Consider the following 26,011-nt stretch of genomic DNA (forward strand, 5'->3'; position numbering starts at 1 on the left):
GAACAAAGTGATTGGTGAAGGGATTTTGACATTTTAATCAAATCATAATGAATAATCATAAACTAGTTACGATATCTATTTTTTTCATTTCAAAACATGAGAAAGATGTGTTTTTGTTTTCTTTATAAAATGTATGCTTAGAAAACTTTTAGGATTTGGTGATATGCATGAAAACAAATTATATTTTTTGTTTTTTAAAAAGAAAATTAATTTAAAAAATGTTTTATTTTAAAAAAATAGACAAGTTTTGGAGAAAACTATGTATTTTAATACTAGATTTGTATCTTATAATATATATAAACAGCTCGATATTATGCAAAATTATTAGAAAAACATGTGTGAAAAGCATAATTGTTTTTAAATAACCCTTGGAAAGTTTTTGGAATTTTTTTATGTAATATTACATAATACTATATTATTATTATTATTATTATTATTATTATTATAAATTGGGCTAGATCTAGCCCAGCCCTAGTTGGGCCAAAACAAGTCCAACCCGACCTAGTTGAGCTGAGTTGACTAATAACTCAATAGGTCTTTTTTTTTTGGGTAGGCTCGACCCGACCTATCTATCTAGGCTAGGCTGAAATGGGTCTAGGCCAAGCCAACATGGTTATTGGCAAGGCCTAGCAACCATGTTAATTTGTTCCTTACATGCAAAATAAATTCTTGTTCTACATGCAGGAGATAAACCTACAGGGGGGAGAAGATGGAGAAAAAAAGAGGAGTGGATTACTAGCATGGAGGGAGTGTTCGGTTGGTCTTGCTATAGATTAGTGGTGGAGCTATAGGTGAAGACGCCTGCGAGTGGTGCTAGCGTTGGTTGTTGGGAGAAAACTTGTGGCAGAGGGAAGTAAGTTTGCAATGGCTGCCCATATCGTAGGTGAAAGGATGGGATAGTGGATGAAATTAGTCACAGTGGTGTTGAGGTAATGGCATTTAGGAACACGATGGGTAGAAAAGGGGGGAGATTATGATGGTAGAAAAAACTAGTAGGAAGGATGTTTTTTCAATTTTTTCCCCCCTTATTTTCTTCCTCTTCATGTCATAAAATTCACCCTTATTTATAAAGAATGAAAGAGGGATATTTTTTTCTTTAATGGAGTCAAATCTTGATCCTTAACTAAACACTGAAGAATCTCAACCATTTGCTCAAAGTAACCATCACAAACTTTAAAGTTACTGCAAAAGTGCAAGTCAGGTTAGTCACTTTGGAGCGGTGCCACAACCATTGTAGCGTCAATTAGCTAAAAATGACCACACTAATGTGTAGTCAGATGTTAGATTCATCGTTTGTATTCCAGTTTTGTTAAATTTGATGGAGAGATAAAGCTCAAGCAGCTTTTTCTAGCGAAATGAAAGGCCATGACGCATCGTTTGGTCCTTTTCTTACTATTCAAAACATTGTCAATTTAGGGATTTAGTGTTTTAATTTAGAAATTTGGCCAAAGTTCAATTTGATTCTCCATCTTTTAATTTCTTTCAATTGTACCCCTAATTAACCTTAAACTTTTAATTTTATGCAATTTTTTCCCTAGTGAACTTTAATGTTAGCCTTAGATTTCAGCGTCTTTTTCATTTTGGTCCTTGTTTTTGGATTTATACAATTTGACTGTCAATTAAACTTTTAATTTTCTTCAATTTGACACCTGGTTTCAATCAATTGTCGTAAGTCGACGTCTTTTGCAAAATGATTTTTGGCTGTGAATTTCTTTAATTTAACCCTTAATTGACTCGAAAACTTTGATCTTTTAACAATTATACTTCTAATTTAAATCAATTGACTTGGTAAAAATCAAACTTGATCTCCTAAATTTTAATTTTCGCAATTAAGCCCAAATTAGGCTCCCAAACTTAATTTTTCACCAATTGAGCTCTTAATAAAATTAATTTGACTCATTTAAAGTATAATTAAATCCTTACATCTAATTAAATCCTTCAATTAGACCCAAATTAATTCTTAAGTACAATTAAATTTTAATTTGTTCAATGATTAAATCAAATTAACTTATTAAAAATCTAATTATGTTCTTAGGCTTAATTTTTATACATATTCGTTCAATAATCATGTAACTTAACCTTAAATTTGCGTTGTCTCTTTAGTTTTAGGTATAATGAAGTACAATTATGCTCTTGATTCCATCCAAAATTATAGTTTGATTTTTTTCTACATGTGAAATTCTTCAAACTTGTTTTTACCAAAATATCAGTCTTCTTGCTATTATTATTTTATTTTTTTTATTTTTATTTAAAAAAAATGAGAAATGACCTAGAAATGAGTTATGACACATCCTTCAACATTGTATTCGATGGGAATTATTATTATTTTTAGCTCCATCCTTTAAGGTTAAGGTTTTTTGATATTAGGCTTTCATAATTTTCCCTAATTTTTTTATATTTATCTATTCTAATCTCATCACTTAGATTACAAGTTTTATGAGTTAACTTGATTTTTTTTAGGCTTGGTCTTTTTAAATTTAATATTTTTTGTGCTCCATCCTTTAGCATTAAGTTGTTTTGAAATTAACTTGTATGATGTTTCTCGGTTTACCTTCTATTTGATTATCTTATTTGCATGATTTGAATCACAAGCTTGGCTTGTTTGTTTAGTTTTTTAAAAAAAATTGATTATCTTTTCAAATTCATCATTATACATTGAATTTGTATAGAATTCAAATTTAGCTTTTTTTATTTGCTTTATATTTACTTAAGTTAGTCTCATGACTTGCTTGCATTAATGAAGTTGATCCAAGTCACTTTCTTTTTCTCTTTACTTTTATTCTTCCACATTTAATTAACTAGAATCTTAACTTTATTAATTTTTTTTTTAATTTTTTTAGGTTTTATGATTCTTTTTTTTTTAAATTGGTTCGTGAATCAAAAAAAATTTCTCAATCAGTCTGCGAATCATATTTTTTAAAAACATTTTTAAAATACACTTGTGTCACCAGAATATTTTTTTTTTTTTTACCAATAAAAAAGTGTATGCCCACAAATCTAGCAGAGACTACAAGAGACAAGAAAGTAATCCAAAATCAAGCACATAAAAATGACATGGCTTTGGATCTCTCTCCATTAAGGAACTTCTAGCAAAGCTGCAAGAATCATGTTTGATTTGGCTGTGAAGATTAAATATTAAACTAGCACTGAAATTTCTTAAAATAATAATAATAATAATAATAATAATTAAAAAAACAGAATGAGGCTTGGCAATCGATAAGCTAAGCGGATCTCGTATAAGATTATTCCAGTATCCATATAAAACAATGGAAGTCAGCAAGATTTACTGCCTTCCCTTTTTTAATTAATTTGTAACCCAAAGAAATGACAATGACAAGTAGACCGGGAAAATACCAAATAACATGACTCAAGTGAGTTGATGCTAATTTACAAGATTGAAACTAAGTACCAAATGAACAGTAAGCAGTTCATTTTGTTATGGCTTCACTTTCTGGCATAGCCTGAGTCAGAATACTTGAGAATGAATATAATATTTTCGGGACCATGCATGGAAGCACAAGATAAAACACGCTTACAAATTCACCATTACCTGCTATGTTTTACCAAACCACAAGCAACGGGCAAATAATAAGAGTAAGCATGGTCATTTTTTCTTGTACTAAAGTCGCTAAGTTCAAAACGAAAAAGTTGAACAACAACCACTCTTTTCTTGACCTTTAGCAGTCTTGCTAAAATTATTGAACAGTGAACAATTAGATGAACTTGATTTTTGAAAGACTTTCCAGAGAGAGATAACAAGTCTAGCTTCAAATTAAATTCCAGTACATGGAAGCACTTCTTTTACGTGTGCCAGCACCTGTTTGAATCTGACGGAACGAGCAATATGGCCAATCCTCAATAAATGAAAATTAAAACTCAATCGGGTCTAACGAAGCGATATGTTCTTTCACAACAACAATGTGCGCTTTTGGCCATTCAACAAGTCTAAACTATAAAGACTTTATATTCCTATTCCCATGGGTAAATCAGAAAAAAAAAAAAAAAGCCTCGTCCATCATTCCATTGTCAAACATTTGAAAAATTCAAGGATTTATTAGTGGAGTTGGTTATATATATCAAAAAAATTTGCAACAATTGACCATATATATATATATATCAAAAACATTTGCAACAATTGACCAAATTACTGATTGGTCAGACAAGTAATTGTTTTCAAATCCAATCTAATAATCACACATTTAACAGATATACAACAGTTAGTACTGTTACCAAAGTTAATTTGACACGTTTAAATTAGGAAAAAGGCAGGAAAATGCAATTTAAAAGAGCAAGTACCGAAGATTGTAGCATGAGGCAGCTGCTCAGTAGCATCATTTCCAGGTAAACACGGTGGTCTCATCAAGTGAACCTCACACGTGAGAACAAATTGTAGGTCAACAATGCACCCCCAGGAACCAGCTTCCATAATTTCTTGTGAATTTGGCCAGAAATAATGAATTATCTGTAGCCACCTATGAGCAAATATAAGTAGGCAAGTTAACCAACTCATCTTGCATATTTCATATTAGAGTCTAAGCAAGGGATTTTCCAGCCCATTCTCGCTCTAGTCTCTTTTGCTTGGCTTGCATCCGGTTAAATTTATCTTTCCCTTTCTCCAAAAGAGGGTCATGCACAACATAGTCATTTGGATCCTCTTTGCGAGACATACCATCCTGTTACAATTCCAGAAGAGTGAATACATTGATTAAGATATTTAAAACAAAGAGTGATACTGTTTCTATAATTACTGTCATGACCATGGTTTTTACCTTAGAATATATAAACCTATATGTTGCATATGCTGGGAAATTCAGGGTTCTTGTTTAAGAAGATCCAATATCAACTATTTAATGTTTTTAGCATGATTTGCACTGTCCAATGTAACTCAATTAAATGACAATGACAACTAGAAAGGGAAAATACCAAATAACATGACTCAAGTAAGTTGATGGTAATTTACAAAATTGAAACTCAGTAAGCAATAAATGAACAGTAAGCAGTTCATTCTGTTATGGCTTCACTGTCTGGCATAGACCGAGTCAGAATGCTTGAGAATGAATATAATATTTTCAGCACCATACATGTAAGCACAAGATAAAACACTCTTACAAATTCAAAATTACCGTTCAAGTGAAGTTAGTCATCATTAATTTCACTCTGGGCATTTTTTACCAATTTCAACCTTATGTTTATGTGGCAACACTACAAATTAACTATAACCTTAAAGTGCAAAAATTGATGAAAACATATAATAATGTCATGTCATGTGGTTATCAAAACCATAAGAAGAAATTAATAGAATTCATACTGAAGCTTACCTTGCCACGTTCATGTGCAAATGTTAGGGGGGCAGTTCTCCAGTCAGACAAATCTTCATTATCAGCATCTCCAGATTTGCTCTTTGAGGCATCAGCATTTGTAGAGAGGACCTTTTTAAACTTTTCAAGTTTTGCTAAAACCTAATTAGCCAGAAGAAAAGGATTAAAATAAACAGCTAGGTATTACATGTGCAAAAAAAAAAAACAGGTCAGCTTATATAAGCACACAAAGAGAAGATAAAGAAGAAACAAATAATTGCATAAAGTTTTTGCTCCATCATCTATAATTCATCCTTGTTATGATTAATTATTGTTCATCATGTCTGTGTGATGTAGGGGGGAAATGGTACCAATTATTGTCCTAAAATTTTGATTCCATAAAGGAATATGATAAGAAAAATGATCTTAGAGAAAATTAACAGCAACATATTAAGTCGCCTATAATATTAAAAACATGTTCATGCATTCCTCATCAATTTCCAAGTTTCACCAATATTTTCACCCACTTCTCCCATCTGTGTTCTTATATTCACCAGTGCTAACATGCATCAGTCCTCACTCATGTGTCTTCGCACCACATTCCTGACCTTCAGAATTCCCTAGCAACTAAAATTTCAATGGCTAAACAAAGATCAATCACTTCAAAATTCTTCTAGCTAAAAACAGGATATAAAGAGAACAAATCAGACAACAGATTTACGCCACAGATAAACTGTAATCATATAACATACATCATCCTCGCGCCCTTGAAGTCGGCGCTTCTTTTGTTTCTGCAATAATCTTCCTCGTTCAGTTTCACCCAACAACTGTAAGTCTGCATCTGCATTAGCCATACGTGCAGCCCTGGCCTCTGATCCGACTCCCTTTTTCTTCATTGACAATTTTTCCACCTTTGGCTGGTCATCATTGAAGCTTTCACTATTGGATCTGGCAGGAACAAAATTATAATTCAATTTTATGATTTAACCTTGGTTTCAGAATTCTGCAAATACAAGAAACAATTTCACCAACTAACCAGGTAAAAATACTCCAACAACAAAACCTATTGATCATAATGACAGAGAAACAAAAATATATGACAAACACTTATGCTGGAGACATGTAACACACCAACCCCATTGAAGCAGAAGTTATTTTGAACATTGATGACTCAGCACTGATCCTCATACCACATATTTTTTTGGGGCACACATCACCACCTTTCTATTGGTAGGCATGGGTACTTGGCAATTTAACTAAACTCTAAATCATACATCTTAGCCACTTCCTCTCATGAAACTAAAAGTTTTCCCATCCACCATCACAACCTCTAGTCAGATTTCATGGTCAATCATGATAAATAGTATAGATCACTGATGAAGAGGGCCAGAGAAAGTTTAGCCACAATACGTCTGCTATAGTTTCTAAGTAAATTTGAAATGCCAAGTGAAGAAAGAGCACATCACAGTAATCTTTTGAGGATGCGATCTCAAAAAAATAAGTGAAAAAAGAAAATCATTCAAATTTAACCTTGCAAAGACTTGACGATCCTTTGAGCTAGAGCTCCCTGCACACCCACAAAAAAAACAGGCATTTGATGTAGTATTAGGATGCGATGACTCTAATTTAGACACGCAAAAAATGATGAATAAAAAAATTATTTTGATAAGTTATTAACGAATAAGATGTTAGCATAGTGATCTTCTTTCGGATATCAACTAAACTGTAATTTTCCTCTCTTGCAATGGCTTCCATCAAGTAAAGTTGAAATAATAATAAAATAAATAAAACCCATTATGAGATGAATCAAGCGTCAAAGTCATTCACTGATTCCATTTTATGTTTCATTTTCCATCAAGAAGTTGCATATTAGCATTTAGTTTACTAATTGCTTATTGACAACTTCTAATAATTGCCTGTATCAATCAGCTAAGTGAGCTTCTTGCATATATGTTTGTATGTCTCTGTGTGTGCCTGTACACTTCTTTGTATTTGAGGTAACGCAAGACTAGTGTTACTTAAGGAGAAATCACTTTTGAAATGGCGATAACCTATACAGTTAGCAAGGCTTTCTCTGCCACTGTTTTCAGCTTTGCCATTGCAATATTAAGTCAGCTGAAAATAAAGAACAAAAATCACGATAGAAAGGGACATTGTTTTGAAACAAAGAAAATAGACATGCTCAATGTTGTTAACTAAATTCACCAAATGAAAATGTACAGGAAAGTGTCGTGGTACCATTTTGCTTTGTCTTTGGTGGAACATCCCCAAGCTCCTTTCTTTTTTGAAGTATTTGCTGGCGCATTCGTGCATCAAACATGCCCTCATCTTCTTCATTATCATCACTGTTGGAAAATTCAGCTGCTGAATCTCTCCATGATGCTTCTTTCTTCGAGCTTGGAGCTCCTTTAACAGATAAAGTGCCTTTCTTTGAGCTTAGAGCTTCTTTAACAGATAACTGAATATCCCTAGTTGTTTTACCTTCAGAAGAGTTCTGCATTGATTCAAACACATCTCAAATAAAAAAATAAAAAAAATAGACCACTTCACATGTGTAGTGGATAAATTTACCTGCTAACTCGAGAGGATATCATTCTAAAGTAGATATATTGAAATCATAGAATTGCTTTTACTTAGCAATAATGGTGGGACAAACTCAGCACCTACAGATTTTACAGTATGTGTGACTCAAAGGAGAGTTTTCCTCCTCAATACTTGGAATGTTTGACACTTGAGGACATGGCAAGACTTTAATCCAACAAAAACCAGCACATAAATAATAGTTCGAACCCCAAAACATGCAGTATTGCCAATGCACCTCATATTTTTGTCAGAAACTTGAACATAGATATTATTTCTGCAAAAGTTGCTGTATTTTAAAGATATCTGAACACTAAATCACTGCAATATCTACGTGTTCCATAACAGAATTTCACAAGCATGCGCTTCTTCTCTGTGCACTTTGTCTAAATTTTTAGTTGCTGTTTGTGTGCTCTTTAATCATGGGTATACCCTATTTTTATTTATCATAAGCGGCATCATAGTAAGTATGGCATCATTACCGTTTCTTTACTTGGATTTTCTTCTTTTAGGAGACGAGGATCATTCAATACATCATGACTGCTCTTGATCTTTTGCTTCACAGCTGCCAATTCCTTCTCCTCTTCTTCAGCTTCTTCTCCAAACGAAAGCAAGTTCAGCTTTCTGCATTAAGCAAAGCCTTAATATAGTAACAGGGACAGCAATAAATGTCTTTGGATTCTCAAATTATGACATTATGCTAGGTTGGGGGAACCTACTTCACAGCTTTCTTCTTTGAATCTTTATTTTCAGTATCAGTTGCAGGTTTGTTTGAGGGCTTGGGAGTTACCCTTGGAATGATATCTTCAAAAGGGTTCCACAGTACCTAAAAAGGAATTTCAATAATATAGCTACACATTAAAACTTCCTTTAAAATTTGTGCCACAGACTATCATGAGAATGAAGAATCAAAGTTGATGAAAAATGCAAAAGCATATTACATGGACATATCATGTAGCAGATGCAGTTTTTTTTTTAAAAAAAAAAAGACGAATAACCATAATATCGGCAATATATCACACATCTAAACATCCATGCTACATGCATGTCATTACATGATCATCAATCACAATTTCCTAAAAGATAGAAGTTTGAACAGCTCACAAGTTGTTATGCATTTATAATCTGAGATAAGCATTTCAGAGCACTAATAAGCCTACCTCAACTGATATTAATCTTGGAGGTGGATCTAATGGCCAATCATTGTCCTTATTAGTTTCAACCTCACCAAGTGACAGAAGATTATATATCGAGTCCCCAGTAACCTGATAACCAGGAAACTTAGCTCCAAACAGCACTCAGAATAAACCAAAGAATTTCAAACCCAAAAAGCAAAACAGACATTACCTTTCCGAAAATAGTATTCTTCTTATCAAGCCAATCACACTTTTCCAAGGAGATAAAAAACTGACTCCCATTTGAATGCGGCCTGCCTGCATTTGCACATGCAACTAGCCCTCTATGGTTAAACCTCAGACGCGAATGATACTCATCCGCGAACACACTTCCATATATACTTTCACCACCTACGAATATTGACAAGCATCAATATTCTAATTAACAATATCAACCAAAAAAATTTTAAAAATCACTTAAAAGACAAAAGTAATTCCTTCCAAAATTACCAATAACTACAAAATTGAACAAGGAAAACAAACCCTTCAATTGTTAAACAAAGCAACAAACTTTAAACAAATTTTTAATTCCTTATCCACAAATAAACCCCCAAAAAAAAAAACTAACATGTAAATAAATCCCAATTTGACCAAATTCAAACACAAGGTGCTATGGCAATACAAAATTCAATCACTAGTAATTAATAATTATATTAACAAACACCACGAATCACCAATCTATAGTCTATATAAACTACAAGAAACCCTAAAACCCTAAGGTAAATCCAATATTACTACAAAAATAAAACTGCAGCTCGTCAAACGAAACACAAAGAGAAATTACAGAGTTACCTACCTGTGCCAGTGCCAGTAGGGTCGCCGCCTTGAACAAGAAAGCCCTTAATAATACGGTGAAAGATGGTTTTATCATAGTAACCTTCGAGGCAGAGTTGGACGAAGTTTCTAACAGCTTTCGGTGCTTCTTTAGGCCAGAGCTCGATGTCTAAAGGTCCGTACGTTGTGTTTAGTATTACTTTGCCTTTCGTTGGTGGCTCTGACACGTAAATCGATGACATTATTCAGCAGGGCCAGTCAGCAGGATGAGGGGCAGTGAGTGGGAGGTTGCGGAGTTTTTAATGAGCAAAAGGTGTTTGTGTTTTTGTTTATGTGAATTGGTTGCCTTCAAGCTTTTTTCGCTTAAGCGTGTGTATACATGAATAATGATTTCGGGTTGTAGCAAGTCTGAAACCAAGTGGATTTATTTTTTTCTCATAATCCCCCACTAGTATATATATCATTAAATATCATATGAATGTATTTAGTTTTATTTATTCTTATACTTTTTGGTTTTTTTAAGTATATGTTATACTTTTATTTTTTTTAAGTATATGTTATACTTTTTATATTCTTCATAGAAAATTTTCTTCATATGATATATCCTTCAATACCAACTTATCATTATTCATTTTAATATAATAAATAAATATTTAATTTCATAACTATAATTACTATATTACTCTAAATTCGAGTATAAATTATTATAATATTAACCTTTTAATTTCACAATTAAAGGTGTAGAACTATTTGTAATAGTGATCCTTATATATCATTTTAACAATCAAAAAGTGGTTAAAAAAAAATTTATTTAACATGACTTCTTTTTATACTTATAAATTTCATTAAACTAAAAAAATAATATGATAAAATCATAACCATAGAATACAATCCTTATTAAAATGCATACATTTATCTCATAAAGATAATGAAAAAAAAAATATTTTACATCTTAAAGGGACTATAACCCCAATTTAGGTTTAATAGTATAGCCTAATAGGAAGCCACCATACTTACTCAATTTATCTCTTTCAACTTGAATACCATGAGATGGGCCTTGAAAAGTTTTAGAATAAGTAGGAGAATTTCGTAAATATATATATATGGGAAAAAAAATTTTAATATTTTATTATAGATTGTTATAGTATTTTTTTTATTTTTTTAGTATTTTTTGGGTATTTTTATTTTTTTAGTTTTTTTAAATTATCTTTATTGGTTTTATTTTTTTAATATTTAACTAGTTAAGAATTTAGTTTTGAAAAAAAATTTAAAACATTATGAATTGTTATAGTGTTTCTCCACATAATTTTTTTTGTTATGATTTTTTTAAATTATTTTAAATTTTATTTTTTTAATATTGAGATAGTTGAGAATTACAAGTGTGGTTTTTCTCACAAAACACTATGGACTGCTACAATGTTTTTCTATATGGTTTTTTTAATTTTGTTTCAAAATTGTATTTGTCAATTTTATTTTGTTAATATTGAGTTGGTTGAGAATTTAGTTTTGTAATTTAAAAAACAAACATTGTGGATTGCTTCCCACATGGTTTTTTTTCTTTTTTTTGTATTTTTTTATTATTTTTAACAAAATTATCTTTATTGATTTTATTTTTTTAATATTGAACTAGTTAGAATTTGGTTTTATAATTTTTTTCTTTAAAATATTGTGAATTGCTATAGTGTCAATTTTAAGATTTTTTTAAAGATTTTTTTCTTCCCCGTATGGTTTTTTTTTATGATTTTTTAAAATTATTTTTTGATTTTATTTTTTTAATATTGAGATGGTTGAGAATTACAAATGTGGTTTTTCTCACAAAACACTGTGGATTGCTACAATGTTTTTCTACATGGTTTTTTTTAATTTTTTTTCAAAATTGTATTTGTCAATTTTATTTTTTTAATATTGAGTTGGTTGAGAATTTAGTTTTGTAATTTAAAAAACAAACATTATGGATTGCTATAATGTTTTCCCATATGGTTTTTTTCTTTTTTTGTATTTTTTTTATGATTTTTAACAAAATTATCTTTATTGATTTTATTTTTTTTAATATTGAACTAGTTAGAATTTGGTTTTATAATTTTTTTCTTTAAAATATTGTGAATTGCTATAGTGTCAATTTTAAGATTTTTTTCTTCCCCGTATGGTTTTTTTAAAAGATTTTTAAAAAATTATCTTTGTCAATTTTATTTTTTTAATATCGAATTGGTTGAGAATTACAATTACAATAAACCAAATCAAGTGGGAAAAGCATTATAGCTTTTCTCATAAAATATTATGGATTGGTATTGATACAAGCAAAAGATTGATGTCTTCTTCCAAGTGTAGGAGTGTCGAGATAATAAAAAACCCAGCAAGACCGGGGTCGAACCACCGGAAGGTTAACTAAAAAAATTATAAATAACAACAAGAATAACAACAAGAATAATAGCAATAATAATAATAATAATAATAATAAGTTGATGAAAACTTTGAGATGGAAGATCAATGTAAGGATCAAACAATGACAAAAACAAATGTCAATGTTAAAGGATCCACTAATAGTATTTTAAACAAGTATAGTATAAACTCTTTTTATTACTTAATTGGAAACCACATGCAAAAAAGGTTCCAATCGGATTATAAATCACACACAAAGGAGGTTCTAATCGAGTTATAAGTTGATAACATAATTATATTAGTTATCTTATTTGAATAATGCTAATACTTGTAAATATTGTTAGGTATTCATGATTATAACTTATGTTAACAGCAAATCAAGTTCCTTTCATAGCATAAGTGTCGGTTATACTATACTATGTTAAGTGTAAATAAGAGATTAATATAAGTAAAACTTAAGCATTACAATAAAGAAAGGGTAAGAGTATGATCTTGATATGAAAACCAAGATATCTAAATGTATGGCAAAAGCCTCCTTTTATAGACCAAAATTGGGAACTATTGATTTGTTGACTAATTGTTAAGTGAGTGGCCAACTCTTGACTTAGTGACAATCCTTATCTTATTGTCTGAATAAAACAGAATTACTAACGTCAAAATTCAAACAAACTTGAATCATGAAAGTTATAAGAAATTGTCTCAGCTTTTAAAAAAAATAAAAGTCATTTGGACTTCTATAACTCAAGATATGGGCTTAATACTGAACAGTATCTAGGCTGTAAGAAAAATTTAGACTTTTACATTGTTGCTAAGATTTGAACTTCTAAATAGTAGAATTGAGTCTTACCTTCCTCATGAAAGTTTTAGGCCTATGTCTTAGCTTTCCATCCATATAAAGCTGACCTAAATCCAAGTTCTATAGCTCTAGTCATGATCCAATTACCGAATAGTATTATACTTTAAACTAAACCAAACATCTCTTTTCTAAGCTTTACCCCTCTCTTTATCCTTTCAATTTTAGTACTTCAACTCATCAATTAATCCTTTTATTTATGTGATAGTCCTACATTTAGGATGAACATTTACCATAAATTTAAGGTATCTTATGGTATCAAACTTGTTATTATAAAATATGTTTTTATTAAGGAGTTGTTGATACTTCAAGTGCAAAATAATGATATAAAACCTTGATAAAAATAAATTTTTAAGTATTAATCACCCCTCAACTAGCTTATTACTAGTCCCTAGTAATCAAAGCATTAAAATAGAATAACAATGTGTAAATTCCTCAAAATAAGGTATTCATCATTCAACTTACATTAATCTGTCCAGATAAATAAACTCTCATTAAATTTATATATCTGCTCAATACCTTTTAAACAAGATATTAATAAACCTTTCTTTTGTGCTCAATATATCAACACATAGTTATGGGGCTTTACTTAAAAAAAAAAAAAATTGTTCTAATGTTTAAGGTTAACTTCCTTGTGTTGAGATTATTATCTTTTATTTTATTTTTCTTATTAATATCCATATAACTTAAAAACACAACACATATTTAACCCATGTAACAAGCTTTCACCTAATGACTCCCAGATCAGTTGGTCTGAGGGCATTAGCTGTTGAGACACCCCTACGAGCTTAATAACTCGGGTTGCTAATATTGATACATAGATAATGCATTATTTGATTCCCTTAAGCTTTTCTCCTCAACCTATGTAACAAACGCTAGGACAATAGCTCCTAAGTCAGTTGAGTTTAAGGTATTAGGTGTTAAAAAACTCATTCGAGCTTAATTGCTTAGGTTAAGGAGGCTATGAAATCAAACTTATCTATATTTTTATTATCATCATTTTGTTTTTTTTTTTTGGCAATTTATATACTCTCAATTTCCCTTAGTTGTTACCTTTAACAAAAGAACATAAATAATGTAATAATCCAACGTGCAACCCATAATTATATATTAAAGTGTGTGTGTGTGAAAATAAAAGTCTAAAAATACTTGTTAAATGAGTATATGAGCAGAATTAAATGATAATAATGTGAGAGTTTGTAAACCTGAATATTTCAAGAAGTATCTTGATAGACCATGTCAAGAATGTTTACTAAGATGCGTCTCAATAGTCACTTTAACAAAAAAAACTCTTTTACTCTATCATCCTAATAACAACAGTTTTGCAAATGCTTTGTAAAATAGAAAACACAGTTAGTTTTTTTATTTAATATCAACTACCACCCTTTTCCCCTAACTAAAACGAGACATTATTCTCAATGTCCTAAGGTAGAAAAATAGAGTATAAAATTGTTCAGTTGACCTATTTATGCGACTCATTAAGGGATCAATTATAGGAGTGAAAGATTGTAGTTGGTCAATCAATTATTCAGTAATAGCATCATAGATTATGATTTATCATGCCGAAGATGTTAGAAATTCATATTCCTAACACAATCAAAGGATTGATGTCTTCTTGCAAGTGTAGGAGTGTCAAAGTAATAAATAACCTGGTAAGACCGGGGTCAAACCACAAGGAGATTAATTGTATAAATTATAAACAACAATAATACAATAATAACAACAACAACAATAATAATAAAGAAGAAAAAGAAGAAGAAGAAGTTGATAAGAACTTTATCTTATTCGAATAATGCTAATACTTGTAAATGTTGTCAGGTATTCATGATTATAACTTATGTTAACAGCAAATCAAGTTTTTTTCTTACCATAAGTGTCGATTATACCATAGAGTTTGGGCTATGAAAGTGCTAAGTATTTGTTGTACCAAGTGTTATACAATATAAATCTAGATTAACCATTTAACAAGCAAATTATTAAAAGTGAACAAGATAGCAAATATAAAACATGTTAATATCAAACATTAAGTCCATATTGAGTTTACACTATACTTATTTGTACACCATTAGTGTAAACTTTTCACATTGATATAATAAACTTAACTAAATATAATAAAAAAGAGAAACATAAATAAATAAGATAAGAACATAAGTGAATAAAAGTTAACTAAGTAAAAAAAAAGAAATGAAAGGCATAAACAAAATATTAATGAAAACAAAACTTAAGCATTACAAAAATAGAAAGAGAGAAAGCAAGAGCATGAACTTCATTTTGGAAACCAAGATGCCTAAATGCATGGCAAATGCCTCTTTTTATAGGCTAAAATTGGGAACTATTGATATGATGACTAATTGATGAGTGGTTGGCCAACTCTTGACTTGGTGAAAATCCTTATCTTCTCTTGTCTGCCCAAAACGTCGTTGATAACATCAGAATTGGAACAACTTGAAACATAAAAGTTGTAGAAAATTATCTCATCTTTTCAGGAAAAAAAAATGAATGTCATTGATTAGTACTTAAAAGTGCATTTTTATCAAGGTTTTATATCATCATTTTGCACTTGAAGTATCAATAACTCCTTAACTAAAGCGTGTTTTATAATAATATATCTAATAATATAAGATACCTTTAATTTGTGGTAAATGTTTATTTTAAATGCAGGCCTATCACATAAATGAAAGGATTGATTGATGACTTTAAGAACTAAAATTGAAAGAGATGGCCAAACTTAGAAAAGAGATGTCGATGCAATCCAAACCGGAATACTGTTCGGTAATTGGGTCATATCTGGAGATCTAGATCTCAAATTTAGGTCTACTTTATATGGATGGAAAGGTAAGACATAGGCCTACAACTTTCATATAGAGCCCAAGATCTAAAAAGGCTATTTTCAAGTCCAAATTGTTGCAACAACAAAGAAGCCCGAATCTGTCCTCCAGCCCGAGCACTGTTCAGTATTTTGGCTATATCTGGAGTTTTAGAAGTCAAAATAAGCTGAATTGTTTACAAAAGAAAGTTGAGGCAATTTCCTACAACTTTCATGTTTTCAAGTGGCTCCAATTTTGACGTTATCAATGATGATTTGGGTAGACAAGAGAAGATAAGGATTGTCACCAAGTCAAGAGTTCGACACCCACTCATCAATTAGTCATCAAATCAATAGTTCTCAATTTTGGCCTATAAAAGGAGCATTTGCCATGCATTTAGGCATCTTGGTTTCCAGATCAAGATCATGCTCTTCCTTTCTCTCTTTGTATTTTTTGTATTGCTTATGCTTTACTATCATTAATATCAAGTTTATGTCTTTCATTTCCTTTCATTTTCTTAGTTATCTTTTATCTTATTTATGTTGTTATTTTGTTTATTTATTTTTCTTTCTTTTATTATGTCTAGCTAAGTTTTTTATGTCAAGGTGAAAAGGCTACACTAATGGTGTAAGAATAAGTATAGTGTAAACTTAATATGGACTTTAATGTTTGATACTAACATGTTTTGTATTTGTTATCTTGTTCACTCTTTAATACTTTGCTTGTTAAATGGCTAATCTTGATTTATAATCCTACTCTGAGACCTATAATCCTAGATGGAGAAACCACCCAAATTTTGGATGGAGAAATGAGGGCTCTTCAATACCTCAAACATTTCAACCTCCACCCCAACCATTTCATGCTCCCACACATAACACATACCAACCACCTCATAAGAGATCCTTAGAGGATACTCTTCAACAATTCATGCAAACGCAAGGAGGAATCAACAACCAAGTTTACAAATTCCAAGACCAGACCAATAGGACCTTAGATGACATTCGAAGTCAACTAACTAAGTTGACTCAATCACTAAGCATTCAAGAGAAGGGAAAAATCCCATCTCAACCAATGCCCAATCCTAGAGGTCAGGTACACATGAGTGAATCCTCACCTAGTGAACCTTCAAACCATGAACAAGTCCAAGCCATCACTACCCTTAGAAGTGGAAAGATTGTTGACAAAGGTGTAGGTTTTAGGATTCCTAAAGGTATTGTAGAGGAGAAATCTAGGGAAAGTGAAGAGGGAATCAAAACACAAGTGACAAATGAGAGTTTAAGTGACAAAGAAGGTGAGATAAATGAGAAAGAGATGAGTGAGAAAGGAGATGATTCAAGAAAAATTGGAGTCAAAATGAGTGATTTAGAATTTTTTCCTAGAGCACCATTTCCACAAAGGTTAGGGAAACCTAAACAAGATCTTATGAACTCAGAAATCTACGAATTGTTCAAACAAGTGAAACTCAATATTTCACTCCTTGATGCAATTAAACAAGTTCCATCTTATGCAAAGTTTCTTAAGGATTTATGCACAGTTAAAAGGAGATTGAATGTGAAAGAAAGAGCTTTTCTGACTGAACATGCTAGTGCCATCATCCAGTTTAAGACCCCTCCCAAATACAAAGATCCTGGTTGTCCTACCATTTCATGCAGTATTGGAAGTCATAAGATAGATCAAGCTTTGTTGGATTTAGGAGCAAGTGTGAATTTAATACCCTACACTGTTTACGAACAATTAGGTTTAGGAGAAATCAAGCCTACTCGAATCACCCTTCAATTAGCTGATAGGTCAATCAAGATTCCCAGGGGTATCGTTGAGGATGTGTTGGTCCAAGTAGATAAATTCTACTTTCCTGTTGATTTTGTAGTGTTAGACACCGCACCAATTCAAGGTTTTAATGCCCCCATCCCAGTCATCTTAGGGAGACCTTTCCTAGCTACATCCAATGCCTTAATTAACTGTAGGAATGGGGTGATGAAATTGTCTTTTGGGAATATGACTGTGGAGATGAACATATTCAATGTCTCCAAACAAATCGGGGAACATAAGGACATTAGAGAGGTAGATTTCATCCAAACAGTTTGTCAAGAACACTTTGAGAGAGTGTGGATCAAGGATCCATTGGAGAGAACTTTAATTCATGATGAAAGATTTTGTTCTTTGGAATGTGTTGATGAGGAGGTAAGAGAACTCGAGACTTATCTAGATCCAATGCCTATTATGTCAATAGGTCAATGGACCCCATCATTTGAGCCTTTGATTTCACCCCAAGTGAATGTTGAGGAAGCCTTTACCGAGTGATCTTAAGTATGCATTTCTAGGGGAAGATGAATCATATCTTATTGTGATCTCATCAAAACTTAGCATAGAGCAAGAACACAAACTTTTGAGAGTGGTGAGAAAACACAAGAAAGCAATTAGGTGGAAAATTACTGACTTGAAAGGAATTAGCCCTCTTTTATGTACACATAGAATCTATCTTGAAGAAGAGGCTAAATCTGTGAGGCAAATGCAAAGACGATTGAACCCAAACATGAAGGAAGTAATGAGAGGTGAAGTGCTTAAGCTACTTGATGCAGGTATCATTTACCCTATTGTAAACTCAAAATGGGTTAGTCCAACCCAAGTTGTCCCAAAAAAATCTGGAGTCACGGTAGTGAAGAATGAAAATAATGAGCTGGTACCAACTAGAATCCAAACTGGATGGCGTATGTGCATTGATTATCGTAAATTGAACATGGTGACTAGGAAGGACCATTTTCCGCTTCCATTTTTAGACCAAGTGCTTGAAAGAGTAGCTGGAAGAGCTTTCTATTATTTTCTGGATGGATACTCAGGTTACAACCAAATTGAGATTTCTTTAGAAGACCAAGAAAAAACCACTTTCACTTGTCCTTTTGGTACTTATGCTTATAGAAGAATGCCATTTGGTTTGTGTAATGCACCAGCCACTTTTCAAAGGTGTATGATGAGTATCTTTAGTGACATGGTGGAAAATTTTTTAGAAGTTTTCATGGATTATTTTTCAGTTTATGGGGATTCTTATGAGTTGTGTCTAATGAATCTAGAAAAAGTTCTTGAAAGGTGTGAAGAGAGCAATCTTGTACTCAATTGGGAGAAGTGTCATTTTATGGTGACACATGGCATTGTTTTAGGTCACATTGCCTCTTCAAAAGGGATAGAGGTAGATAAGTCAAAAGTGGAAGTCATTCAAAAATTAACTACCTCTAAGACTGTGAAAGATGTGAGATCTTTTTTAGGACATGCTGGTTTTTATCGAAGATTCATTCATTCTTTTAGTACCATTGCCAAACCATTGTGTAACTTGTTGTCACAAGATGTCCCATTTGATTGGACATCAAAATGTCAAGAAGCTTTTGAAAAGCTTAAAGGGTTGTTGACAACTGCACCAATCATACAAGCTCCTGATTGGTCTTTACCATTTGAACTGATATTTGATGCTAGTGATTTTGCGGTTGGGGCTGTTTTAGGGCAAAGAAAAGACAAGAAACCTCATGTCATATATTATGCTAGCAAGACTTTGAATTATGCTCAATTGAATTACACTACAACTGAAAAAGAACTCTTAGCTGTGGTCTTTGCATTAGACAAGTTTAGGTCTTATTTGGTTGGATCTTTTGTTATTGTTTTCACTGATCATGCAGCATTGAAATATTTGCTCACAAAACAAGATGCCAAACCACGTTTGATTCGATGGATCCTCCTACTCCAAGAGTTTAACATTGAAATTCGAGATAAAAAGGGAGTAGAGAATGTAGTGGCTGATCATTTGTCTCGTCTTTCAAGCTATAAGACCATAATTGATGAATCTCCAATAAATGAACTCTTTGCTGATGAAAATTTATTTTGTGCAGGTACTGTCTCTTACATTGGTTCTCCATGGTATGCTGACATAACAAATTACCTAGCCACAAGTCAGATTCCTTCTCATTGGTCTAAACTTGACAAACAAAAATTCTTACGCAATGTGCACACCTTTTTTTGGGATGACCCCTACCTATTTAAATATTGTCCTGATCAAATTATTAGGCGGAGCATCCCTGATCATGAAATTCCAAGGGTCATTAATTTTTGTCATGCATTGGCCTGTGGTGGGCATTTCTCTTCCAAGAAAACCATTGCCAAAATCTTGCAGTGTGGTTTTTATTGGTCTACCATGTTTAAAGATGTTCATGCCTTCTGTGTTACATGTGACCGATGCCAACGACTAGGTAGCCTCACTATGCGTAACATGATGCCCCTTAACCCCATCCTTGTTTTGGAAATATTTGATTGTTGGGGGATTGATTTCATGGGACCATTTCCAAGTTCATTTGGTTACCAATTCATCCTTGTAGCTGTTGATTATGTGTCTAAATGGGTGGAGGCCATTGCATCTCGAACCAATGACCATCGAGTTGTGGTCAAATTCTTGAAAGAAAATATTTTCTCTCGTTTTGGCATGCCCCGGGCTATGATTAGTGATGGGGGAAAACTTTTTTGTAACAAGCCCGTTGGGATTTTGATGAGAAAATATGGTGTAATTCACAAGGTCAGTACCCCCTATCACCCACAGACTAGTGGCCAAGCTGAGTTGGCAAATAGGGAGATCAAGAACATTTTAGAGAAAATAGTCAATCCAAACCGTAAAGATTGGTCCCTACGACTAGTTGATGCTTTGTGGGCATATCGCACTGCTTATAAGACATCTTTAGGAATGTCTCCTTATAGGCTAGTTTATGGAAAGCCTTGTCATCTCCCTGTTGAGATTGAGCACGGTGCATATTGGGCCATTCGGCAATTCAATGACAATGAAAATGAGGTTGGCAAAAATAGAAAGCTTCAATTGGATGAATTAGAGGAGCTAAGAAATGATGCATTTGAAAATGCAAAAATTTCAAAACATAAGATGAAAACTTTGCATGATAAACATATTCTTAGAAAATCCTTTCATGTTGGTCAAAAAGTTCTCTTGTATAATTCACAATTACATCTCTTTCCTGGGAAGTTGAGGACAAAATGGATTGGTCCATTTGTGATTAAATCCATCTCTGAGCATGGTGCATTTGAGGTAGAAAATCCCAAGAATGGAAATATTTTCAAAGTAAATGGTCATCGATTGAAACTTTATCTTGAAAATGTTGTGGCTGAAGTTGAGACATTGGATCTTGAAGATCCAATACCATTGTAGTATAAAAAATAATGAGTTTTTATTTTATTTTATTTTATTTTTATTTTCATTTTCATTTTCATTTTTTTCTTCTTTCTTCCATCTCTTATATTTTCTTGTTCATGCATTCGGGACAATGCATTATTTTAAGTTGGGGGGTGTGAGGTTCTTTATTTTCAAAAAAAAAAAAACATCAATGTTTTCTTTTATGTTTTCTATTAGTTGTGATATGCAGGTTAAAAAAAAAATCAAGCAAGAAGTCAGCTCATGCCCAATTCAATTAGACATTCATCCTTGAAAATAGAAAGGGAGTAACAATTTTCTAATCTTTATACTTTACTTCTCTTTCTCTTTTACATTGAGGATAATGTAAAACATAATTTTAGATATTTCATTATGTTGAATGCTTGAGATAACCATGCTTGTTAAAAAAAAAAATACTTGCATTGGTATGTGAATGAGACTTGTTTAGGATCATCATTACCTTTTTGGGTTCATTATTGTGTTGAACATTGCATGCTTTAATTTGGGATAGATAATATCTTATAAAGCAAGATATAGCATACTTTTTTTTAAGATTACTGAAGTACATCTTTCCTTGTAAAAGTTGTGTGAGTTGTGTGAATATGCATGAAAGATGAGTATGATGCTTTACTTGTGATTATCCCTTTTGATCTAGTCCTAAACAAGGTTTAAGTAAATAGAGTAATAATCATTACATAAATAAATAAATGTGTACAAAGTTCTATCTACTCCAATGTTTTGAGTTGCTCAGTAACTAGGGGTATTCATCACAAATGTTTATCTTTACGTCAAACGGCAGCTTGAAATATGAGTATGCAAAGCACTTTAAGTTTGTGACTTTGTGAGTAACCGAGTGCATTCATCACAAATGTTTGTATTCGCGTCAAAAGGGAAGTGACAACTTAAAGACAAAGAATAAATCATATCTTCCAAAAAAAAAAAAAAAAAAAAAAATATATATATAGATATTTCTCTAGTTTGCTACCTTGTTTGTGTTGGTGAGAAGGGAAGATTAGAAGTTGAGTTTTCATATGAATCAATTATGTTGGTTGCACGATAAATATGACTGAATTTGGAAATTTTGTATGGATGTTTGATTTAGAGAATGTGAGTATGCTTATTTTTCTTTATTTGCTATTGTGTACACTAAGTTAAAGATACCAATGTTTGCATGATAGGTCCTTCAAGTGTGATGAATCGAGCCTAATTATGGTTGTTATTATTATTATTTTTATTTTAAAGGTTTTATGTTTTGTTTTGCTTGAGGACTAGCAAAATTTAAGTTGGGGGGTGTGATTGTGCATCAAAAGTGTCATTAAGTCTCTTATTTTACATATGTATTTATTGTTTTTATTTGGTTGTTTTTATAATAATTGATGTGTTTTTTAGTAATGAAGTTTGTTTTAATGTTTCGATAGGTTTTTGGAGCTTAAATGAATTAATTCAAAAAATTCAACGTCGGAATTCAGAACAAAGAATTGAAGAGACATTTAGTTGAAGATTGAAGCAAATCTTGGTTCAAATAAGTGCTCCAAATTTGTCCCAAAAATCAATTCTATTCCAATTCTAGAAAAGAATATCATATGATTTATTTCAAGCCCAAACTTGCCTTATGTTGTGTGCAAACTTCAACCATTAAACACTCAAGGTTTCAATGTCAATCTTAGCCCAAATAATAAGTACATTTGTATACTTATTTGATGCTCAAATTCAACCCAAAATCAGCCCCAAATCAGCCCTAAATCTACCCCAAATCAACCTTCAAATCAACCCAAACACAATCCATGATCTTACATGTCCACACAACAAATAACAATTGATTTATTTTGGGCAATCCATTGATCCAAGAAGGCAAGCACATGGATGGAAAGCTGGAGGGGATATTTTAACATTATTTTGGGTCAAAAAGAAGAAGGAGACACCTTATAAATGAGGAAGAAAAATGTGCACCAAAGTAGTTGTAAAGCTGTCTTGATTTGATTTTTCAGAACACCTTTCGGTGTTTTGCCCATAACTTTTGACTCAGGTGTCCAAATGAGCTGTTCTTTAATGATCTGGAAAGGTGACAGAATTTCCTATAAATATGTCTCTAATAGACGTCTCCAAAAACAAGCTTCTAAGAGGGTCGAATTGCTGTCCAAAGTTAGAGTCAGATTTGTGTCCGAATTTTTTCTGAAATTGTATTGTGTTCTTCTTTATAGATTTCGGTTCTTTAGTTTGTAAAACTTATTTTTTCAGTTGGATTCAAGTTCTTTCATGTTTATTGAAGTGTTCTTATATATAATCATGGTTGGCTAAACTCTTTCTTGGATCCAAATCAAGGATAATGGTGATTGAGGTGAGTTCTTTAGGATATGAATGAATCTTAATGTTTATCTTCTTATTTTCTTCATGAATGATTTATTATTGTAAAGAAATTTTAGAAATCATTTAGATAATGTTATAATCTTGAATTTTTATGCACAAACTTTAGTTTTGGTATAGAGATTGCTTGATTCAATGTCTTACTTAATATGAAAGTACTTGTTCATTCTTAAGCAATAATCAATCTTCATCTTTCTAATCTTCATTGTAATATCTTCTGATCTAATATCACCATCGTTGAGATTAGGTTGAGTTATCTTATATATGTTGAAGAAATCACCAATACATCACCATTAAAATTGATTTGGACCAAGACTTACTTTTCTTGTCATTTAAAATCTATTTACATTTTTTTTATCTTTGAAAACAAATCCATCAATTATTTTCAACCAAGTTATTGTTAATTTAATTTCTCTTGAGTTTTTTTTGTTACTTAGCTTAATTTCCAGATCTAGCTCTCTGTGGATATGACCTCGATCTTACCGAGTTAATTGCTACATCGCACACTCGTGCACTTGCGAGTTAAAACAAGCCGATCATAAAAAGCGGTCAAGCACATATGAGGCAACGAGTAAAACTCAACCTCATATATCTAGTGGAGGTATGTACAACCTTAGGGAAGATCATGACCTTCAAGCTAAATTTGCATCTTTAGCTAGAAAAGTTGAGGCACTAGAATTGAAAAAGAGTGGTCAATTAAAATCTGTTGAAAACATTGTGTGTCAAATCTGTGAAACAAATGAACACTCAACCAATGATTGTCCAACCTTGCCTTCTTTTAAGGAATGTCTCCATGAACAAGCCCATGCTTTAAATAGTTCCCAAAGGCCTAACCATAACCCATACTCCCAAACATACAACCCTGGTTGGAGAAATCACCCAAATTTCAATTGGAAGAGTGAGAACAACAATGCACAAACTTCACAACCACCATTTCAAGCACACCACAATTTCCAAAATTCTCATGGATATGCACCTCCTTATGCTCTACCTCCTAGAAGAAATCTTGAGGAAACATTGCATGCATTCATTGAAAAGCAAGAGACAATCAATATTCAACTTGCTCAAAACATGACAGATTTTAAAGATACTCTTGCTAAATTAACATCTGCTCTCAGTTTCCAAGAGAAAGGTAAGTTTCCATCTCAACCATAACAAAATCGCAAGGGGCAATATAATGCAAATGCAAGTAGTTCCGGAAGCCAACACATGGATCAAGTCAAATCAATCACTACTCTGCGTAGTGGTAAGGTTATTGAAAAACCCACTCTTGAACCTTATGAGAAAGATGATGAGTCAATCTCTGAGGGTAAGGAAGGGGTTGAATCTGAAAATTGAAAAGAAAAGACTGATTCACCGCCAGCACTTCCATTTCCTCAAGCCATGACCAAACAAAGGAAAGTTAATCACAACTCTGAAATCTTTGAAACTTTCAAACAGGTAAGGATCAATATACCTTTGCTGGATGCTATTAAACAGGTTCCTTCCTATGCTAAATTTTTGAAAGATCTATGCACTGTGAAGAGGAAACTGAATGTGAAAAAGAAAGCCTTTCTAGCCGAATAAGTAAGTGTCATTCTTCAAAACAATAATGCTTTGAAATATAAAGACCCTGGTTGTCCTACAATTTCCTGCTTTATTGGAGAGCATAAAATTGAAAGAGCCTTACTTGATCTTGGAGCTAGTGTGAATTTACTTCCATATTCAGTTTTTCAGAGTCTCAATCTAGGTGAGTTAAAACCAACTTCTATATCTCTTTTACTTGCCGATAGATCTGTAAAAGTGCCTAGAGGAATAATTGAAGATGTGTTAATACAAGTCGATAAATTCATTTATCTTGTGGATTTTATTGTCTTGGACACAGAACCTGTTGAAGCATGTAATTCATTTCCTGTTATTTTAGGACGTCCGTTTCTTGCAACCTCTAACGCATTGATTAATTGTAGGAATGGACTGATGAAGCTATCATTTGGAAACATGACATTGGAGATGAATATTTTCAACATTTGCAAGCAACCTAGAGATGATAATGATTTACAAGAAGTAGATCATATTGACGAATTAGTTTATGATCAACTTGAATCTACTTTAAGTAAAAATGAATTGGATGAAACTGAAGATTTGCAAATGATTTATTCTGAGGAAGAAATCACGGATGAAAAACGCATAGAAAATGTTGATGCGAATCTTTTGTCAACATTCACAACAGATTCGACATCTAACATCACACCAATCGATGATTACTTTCCTAACAAATCCTTACTTTCTCTTAGTCCAATGCCTTGGTATAATAAAAATATCAATTTTCTTGCCTTAGAAGATTTGCCAGCTGATTGGAGTATGGAAGACAAAGAAAAGTTTTTGAACGAAGTGAAGAGCTTTTACTGTGATGATCCTAACTTATTCAAATATTATCCTGATCAAATATTTCAAAGATTAATTCCCGACAATGAGGTAAGCAGTGTCATTAAACTTTGTCATTTTGAAGCATGTGGAAGTTATTTCTCGTCAAAAAAGACTGCTGCAAAAATCTTTCAAAATGGATTTTATTGGCCCACAATGTTCAAGGACACACATGCATTCTGCAA

The 26,011-nt window shown here is 32.1% G+C and overlaps 1 protein-coding gene across 1 annotated transcript; it reads right to left on the reverse strand.

Moving 5' to 3' along the window:
* Window positions 1-4,114: 4,114 nt before the first annotated feature.
* LOC105115006 (peptidyl-prolyl cis-trans isomerase CYP57-like) lies at window positions 4,115-10,239 on the reverse strand. The gene is made up of 10 exons (XM_011011765.1): window positions 9,849-10,239; window positions 9,225-9,403; window positions 9,038-9,142; window positions 8,597-8,703; window positions 8,360-8,501; window positions 7,536-7,791; window positions 6,828-6,864; window positions 6,050-6,245; window positions 5,319-5,459; window positions 4,115-4,673 (listed from the first exon to the last, which is right to left on the reverse strand). The coding sequence occupies exons 1-10, from the start codon at window positions 10,066-10,068 to the stop codon at window positions 4,533-4,535; spliced, it is 1,524 nt and encodes a 507-aa protein (XP_011010067.1). The 5' UTR covers window positions 10,069-10,239; the 3' UTR covers window positions 4,115-4,532.
* Between the last annotated feature and the right edge of the window lie 15,772 nt (window positions 10,240-26,011).

Source organism: Populus euphratica, unplaced genomic scaffold (assembly GCF_000495115.2).
Source record: "Populus euphratica unplaced genomic scaffold, PopEup_1.0 scaffold618.1, whole genome shotgun sequence".
Classification (NCBI taxonomy): domain Eukaryota; kingdom Viridiplantae; phylum Streptophyta; class Magnoliopsida; order Malpighiales; family Salicaceae; genus Populus; species Populus euphratica.